This window comes from Hoplias malabaricus, chromosome Y (genome assembly GCF_029633855.1).
Source record: "Hoplias malabaricus isolate fHopMal1 chromosome Y, fHopMal1.hap1, whole genome shotgun sequence".
In the NCBI taxonomy this organism is placed as follows: domain Eukaryota; kingdom Metazoa; phylum Chordata; class Actinopteri; order Characiformes; family Erythrinidae; genus Hoplias; species Hoplias malabaricus.
The window spans coordinates 65,517,216-65,523,145 of NC_089820.1; the positions used below are offsets into that span (position 1 = coordinate 65,517,216).

The window sequence follows — 5,930 nt, forward strand, 5'->3', positions numbered from 1 at the left end:
AATGAAATCTGTGATGGCCTGATTACACGCCCTCTGTGGGGTGGGTCGGGGTGTGTGTGTGTGTGTGTGTTTTGCAGGGTAATGTTTATCAGGCTCTGATCAGAGTGACTGGGTGAGTGTGTGAGTGGTGCCTTGTCCAGTGTGTGTTCCACCGTGATCCTAATTTGGGATGAAGTGATTACAGAAGATGAATGAATGAATGAATAGATTAACACACCTGTGTGTACAAAGCAGACCTTGTAATCATCTTTCTCACCAAATCTACACAGTGTCTAGTTTAATCTGAGCTTGGTTTGGTTTCACCTGAGGCTCATGTGTGATAACATCCACCCACTTTCTGTTCATCAGTTTCGTTTCACAGGGAAAAGACAGGCCCAGAGTCTGACCTTTTTTTGGGAAGACGTGAATTCATTAGCCTTTCGTTGCTCTGCCTTTCTTTCCTGTTGTGAATTGCTATGGAATTGATCAGACGCCAGCTTTCTTCTTCTTCTTCTGCTGATTTGCTGGCTGTTATTGGGTATGTATAACCCTTGGAGGATGTGAAGCAGCCTACACAATGTCTGTTAAGCTGTGCAACGCATTGGTGACTAATTATTTGCAAGGTGGACTTTTAGTTGTGTTCCTGCCATTGTTTTTAGAAAATGGACCTTTTGACCCTGTTTTGCGTCTCTGGTCATAAAGATGTATTCTTCTATAAGAGGAGAGAGAACCAAAGAACAGAACAGAACAGAACAGAGAGAGCAGCGGAAATACTGGTGATGTGCATTCATATGTAAACAAACCCGACATTAAACACAGTGAGTGATATAGAGGTCGGCAAAAATATTTTCAGGAAATGTTCATATATTGTATGATATGTCGATAATGTAAGTATTGTATCTAAATTAGCTTTTTAAATTTAAATTAGGGCAGCACCGTTGTGGCAGCAGGTAGTGTCACAGTCACACAGCTCACAGGACCTGGTTGTTGTGGGTTCAAGTCTCGCTCCGGGTGACTGTCTGTGAGGAGTGTGGTGTGTTCTCTCTGTGTCTGTGTGGGTTTCCTCCGGGTGACTGTCTGTGAGGAGTGTGGTGTGTTCTCTCTGTGTCTGCGTGGGTTTCCTCCGGGTGACTGTCTGTGAGGAGTGTGGTGTGTTCTCTCTGTGTCTGTGTGGGTTTCCTCCGGGTGACTGTCTGTGAGGAGTGTGGTGTGTTCTCTCTGTGTCTGTGTGGGTTTCCTCCGGGTGACTGTCTGTGAGGAGTGTGGTGTGTTCTCTCTGTGTCTGCGTGGGTTTCCTCCGGGTGACTGTCTGTGAGGAGTGTGGTGTGTTCTCCCTGTGTCTGCGTGGGTTTCCTCCGGGTGACTGTCTGTGAGGAGTGTGGTGTGTTCTCTCTGTGTCTGCGTGGGTTTCCTCTGGGTGACTGTGAGGAGTGGGGTGCTCCGGTTTCCTCCCACAGTCCAAAAACACATGTTGGTAGGTGGATTGGAGACTCAAACATGTCTGTAGATGTGAGTGTGTGAGTGAATGTGTGAGTGTGTTGCCCTGTGAAGAATTGGCGCCCCCTCCTGGCGGATAATGCCATTAGGACTCATAAACGGACACATGTAAGGTGGACTACGAAAAGTTTGACTACAAAAACTGTGGATAAGATCTGCCTCCTAAACTACATTTATGGTGGAAGGGAAAATCGATAAGTAACACCAGCCTTGTCTAGTCTAAATATTCCCGTTGGATTTGGACGGTAAAGGCTTGTAAATGCAGGGAAATGGCAGTCGCATGTTCATTTTTTTTTGTGTAGATGGATGTTTTAGTGAATTGATGAACACTCTTCTGTGTAAATGTGTTGATTATGGCTCATTCTTCTTAGCTACTACGGCCCAAGTTCTTAAACTCGTCTCTTGCTTGTTCGTTCAGTTTTCCTCAAACTGGCAACCTGCTCGAGCTTCACATCTGGGGAGGAGGCAGACAGCTCTCTCCACTGTTTTGAAACTGTATTATAGTTCCATTTTTAAATGCTTGGTGTCAGTATTACAGATTGCTACTTTAAGTTTCCTCAACACACGCCATAGGTTACCCAGAGCCATAGATAAACAGAGTCAGGATAGGGTCATAATCCATTGTTTACAGTGAGTTTGGGCCACAGTAATATGTGATAAACACGTGGAAACATGTAGAAAACTGAGACTGAGTCGACTCTGAGGTTTGACTCTCTGAATCAATTGCCTAGAGTCGATCCCTACTTCCAGATGCTCAAAGAATCGTTTAGTTTGGGAGTCAACTCCTGTTCACAAGCTACATTTACTTTGTGTTCCGCCCGCTCTCACTGTACAGAGACTCCTTGGAACCATACTCAGGGGGAAAAGCCTGAGCTTTGATTCTGCTCCTGCTGTGTGCTGCTCTGGTGGAAACAGTGATTGTAGCTCTCTTGTTCAAATACAGTTTCTAATTGAGAAGCCCTACCAATTTTTTTTATATCTACCCACGCTAAACCATAAAGGAGCTTTGATGTGTGGCCTCATAAATGTGTGTCTCATGCTGAAGATTATTAAAACAAACAGTTTCAGTGTCATTTGGATTTTAATGAAAACTGCTGATTTTCACATAGTGAAAAAGATGGCGCCGGGATGTGTTCAGTACCAGGAGTCCACGATGCGCCTCATGCTCATGAACCTCATGCCACCCCAGTCCCTGAAGCTCCTGTACTCTCCGGGCTTGAAGTACCACATCCTGCCTCTGTAGTTGGGCTGCTCGTACATCAGCCAGTGGCCGTCCATCACGTGGCAGGAGTGGCAGCCACCTGACCAGTGATAACGGTCCATGATGGACTCACAGTCTTCGGTCACCTCCATCATCTGACCCATGAAGTTCTCCTTCTCGTAGATCCTCGTTCTGTAGGATCCTCTGTACTGTTATTGGGAAGAGAACTGTGTGAGAACTTTGAAATGAAGGATATTAATAGATAGTGGTGAAGGTGTGTCCATGTTTACTGTATTGATAGCTTCTGGGAAACCTTTACAACTCAACGTTGGGTGTGTTTATACACTTCTAGCCCTCGACTGACATTAAGCACAGTGCTATTAGGCTCATGTGCAGCTGCTCTAGAGCATCCTAATTACTTTAAATGTACAAGCTGTACATTTGAACACCAGTGGAATATATTTATTATTTAAGTTTAATTTGTTTATTTCTATTCACACACATACCATGGGGATCATGCGGCAGGACCTGATCCAGTCGCTCATGCCCCACATGCTCATGTAGTCATTGTACTCTCCCCTCCTGATGAAGTACTGGTTGCCCATGTAGTTGGGGCGATCGTACACCATCCAGCAGCCGCTCTCGACCCTGCAGGAGTGGCAGCGGCTCAGGTAGGAGGACATATCGGAACAGTCACTGCTGCACTCATAGGAGCGACCCATGAAGTTCCTGTCCTCGTAGAAGATGATCTGTTCGGACAAAAGTGCGTCATGATTTGGTTTTCATTAGAGATGTGCACGAGTACTCAAGTGCCTTACAAGTTCACACAGTCCACCTTCAGTATTTACTCAGTGGCATAAGCGTGTTGCCAAAGATGCATTATTAAAAATGTGCTATCACTGCTATCATAGGAAAGTACACTGAATGTAAACAACATTGACCCGTTAGTTCTGTTGGTACATGACCAAATGAAGTCTCCAGCAGAATCCAGGGTTGTACGGGTTAATTCTGAGGTGGTCTTCAGTACTAATCCAACACAAAACCCTTACATTCATTTCTTTATTGTCTAGTGTGTTTATGTTTTATAAGTATTATTACGTCGCCCCCTCCAGGGTGTATTCCCACCTCGCACCCAGTGATTCAGGGTAGGCTCTGGACCCACCGCGACCCTGAACTGGATAAGGGTTATAGACAATGAACAAATGGATGGAAGTATTATTACGTTATTTCTTTTTTGTTTTGACAACAATTTAGCAATATTTACAAAGGGTCATTGATAGCCCACTTTGGGCCACTAGCTGCCCCCCAGTGGAGGTCTGAGGACCTCAGAGGTCAGTTGCTCCACAGTCCAGAGTCTGAGAATCCCTGTTTTATATCTATTCCAGACACAATCTAAAATGAGCTGATTATCTAGTTGTCATTTATACTTGTGAAATAAACAGTTTTCCCACAACGTCCAAAAAGAATTAAATAACCGCATAGTCTTTGTTTAGATTGGCCGTTAGAAACGAGATGCATAAAATATGAATAACAGCTGTAGTCTGCTGCTGGTCACCCCACTATCTACAAGATTCAACATTCAGCTCAGAGTTTGTAGTTATGAAATATCCATTTCCCCTTACCCTGCCCATGGTGGTGATCTGTTTGGCTCCGTTAGTCGATACAGGTTCCAGTGGTGAGCTGACCCTGTGCCCGGTTTAACCCTTGTATTTATACCTGGCCTACGCTCCGAGAACATGTGGCTCCTATTGTGAAAACTCCTGAGCCAGCAGCTCAGCACAGAGCCCATAGAGGGCTGAGGGCCTTTCACTACGCCTCTATGTGATTCCACCACCAGAAGACTTTAGAATGGGGCCTATAGGCAGCGCAGCTCTATAGACAATGCGGCTGCAGCTCGTATAAAATGCGCCCTTTTGATGTAAGCATTCTATAGGCATTTTTTGTGCTGGTTTTGTAACAACTGAATGGCCTTTATTTGCACTTCAGTCACCCACAAACGCTGTTCTTCTTTGTAGTTTGTGCAGTCTGGCAGAATTAAGCAACTGTCACTTCAGCTAGTTGCATTTGTGATTGACAGCCCCATGGTCAATGTCTGCCACTCGGTGCATGTTTTTAATTCATAAGCTGTGCACTTGAGCGTCGACAATGACTTTAAAACAGAGTGTGTCTCAATTACTGCTGGGCTGCCTTACTCCCTGTTGACTACATAGACAGCAGGGGATGTAGGCATTGCTTTTACCACAATCAAACCTCATAAAAGAACTATCTGAGTTGCTGCAGTTTGTGATTTCGTCAGCTGGCGTTCCTGCTAACACAGATTAAGTTATCATTTTCAAGAAAGATCAAGCAAAAAAGGGGGTGTGTTCTCCCTGTGTCTGCGTGGGTTTCCTCCGGGTGACTGTCTGTGAGGAGTGTGGTGTGTTCTCTCTGTGTCTGCGTGGGTTTCCTCCGGGTGACTGTCTGTGAGGAGTGTGGTGTGTTCTCTCTGTGTCTGTGTGGGTTTCCTCCGGGTGACTGTCTGTGAGGAGTGTGGTGTGTTCTCTCTGTGTCTGCGTGGGTTTCCTCCGGGTGACTGTCTGTGAGGAGTGTGGTGTGTTCTCCCTGCGTCTGTGTGGGTTTCCTCCGGGTGACTGTCTGTGAGGAGTGTGGTGTGTTCTCCCTGTGTCTGCGTGGGTTTCCTCCGGGTGACTGTCTGTGAGGAGTGTGGTGTGTTCTCCCTGTGTCTGCGTGGGTTTCCTCCGGGTGACTGTCTGTGAGGAGTGTGGTGTGTTCTCCCTGCGTCTGTGTGGGTTTCCTCTGGGTGACTGTCTGTGAGGAGTGTGGTGTGTTCTCCCTGTGTCTGCGTGGGTTTCCTCCGGGTGACTGTCTGTGAGGAGTGTGGTGTGTTCTCCCTGTGTCTGTGTGGGTTTTCTCCGGGTGACTGTCTGTGAGGAGTGTAGTGTGTTCTCTCTGTGTCTGCGTGGGTTTCCGCCGGGTGACTGTCTGTGAGGAGTGTGGTGTGTTCTCCCTGTGTCTGCGTGGGTTTCCTCCGGGTGACTGTCTGTGAGGAGTGTGGTGTGTTCTCCCTGCGTCTGTGTGGGTTTCCTCTGGGTGACTGTCTGTGAGGAGTGTGGTGTGTTCTCCCTGTGTCTGCGTGGGTTTCCTCCGGGTGACTGTCTGTGAGGAGTGTGGTGTGTTCTCCCTGTGTCTGTGTGGGTTTTCTCCGGGTGACTGTCTGTGAGGAGTGTAGTGTGTTCTCTCTGTGTCTGCGTGG

The 5,930-nt window shown here is 46.7% G+C and overlaps 1 protein-coding gene across 2 annotated transcripts; it reads right to left on the minus strand.

The window, feature by feature from the left end:
• Positions 1-2,610: 2,610 nt before the first annotated feature.
• LOC136678944 (gamma-crystallin M2-like) lies at positions 2,611-4,415 on the minus strand. 2 transcript variants are annotated; one of them, XM_066657148.1, is made up of 3 exons: positions 4,380-4,415; positions 3,184-3,426; positions 2,611-2,886 (listed from the first exon to the last, which is right to left on the minus strand). In XM_066657148.1, the coding sequence occupies exons 1-3, from the start codon at positions 4,413-4,415 to the stop codon at positions 2,611-2,613; spliced, it is 555 nt and encodes a 184-aa protein (XP_066513245.1). The 2 variants fall into 2 exon arrangements, with proteins under 2 accessions (XP_066513245.1, XP_066513246.1); XM_066657149.1 differs by lacking the exon at positions 4,380-4,415 and adding an exon at positions 4,300-4,308.
• Positions 4,416-5,930: the final 1,515 nt, after the last annotated feature.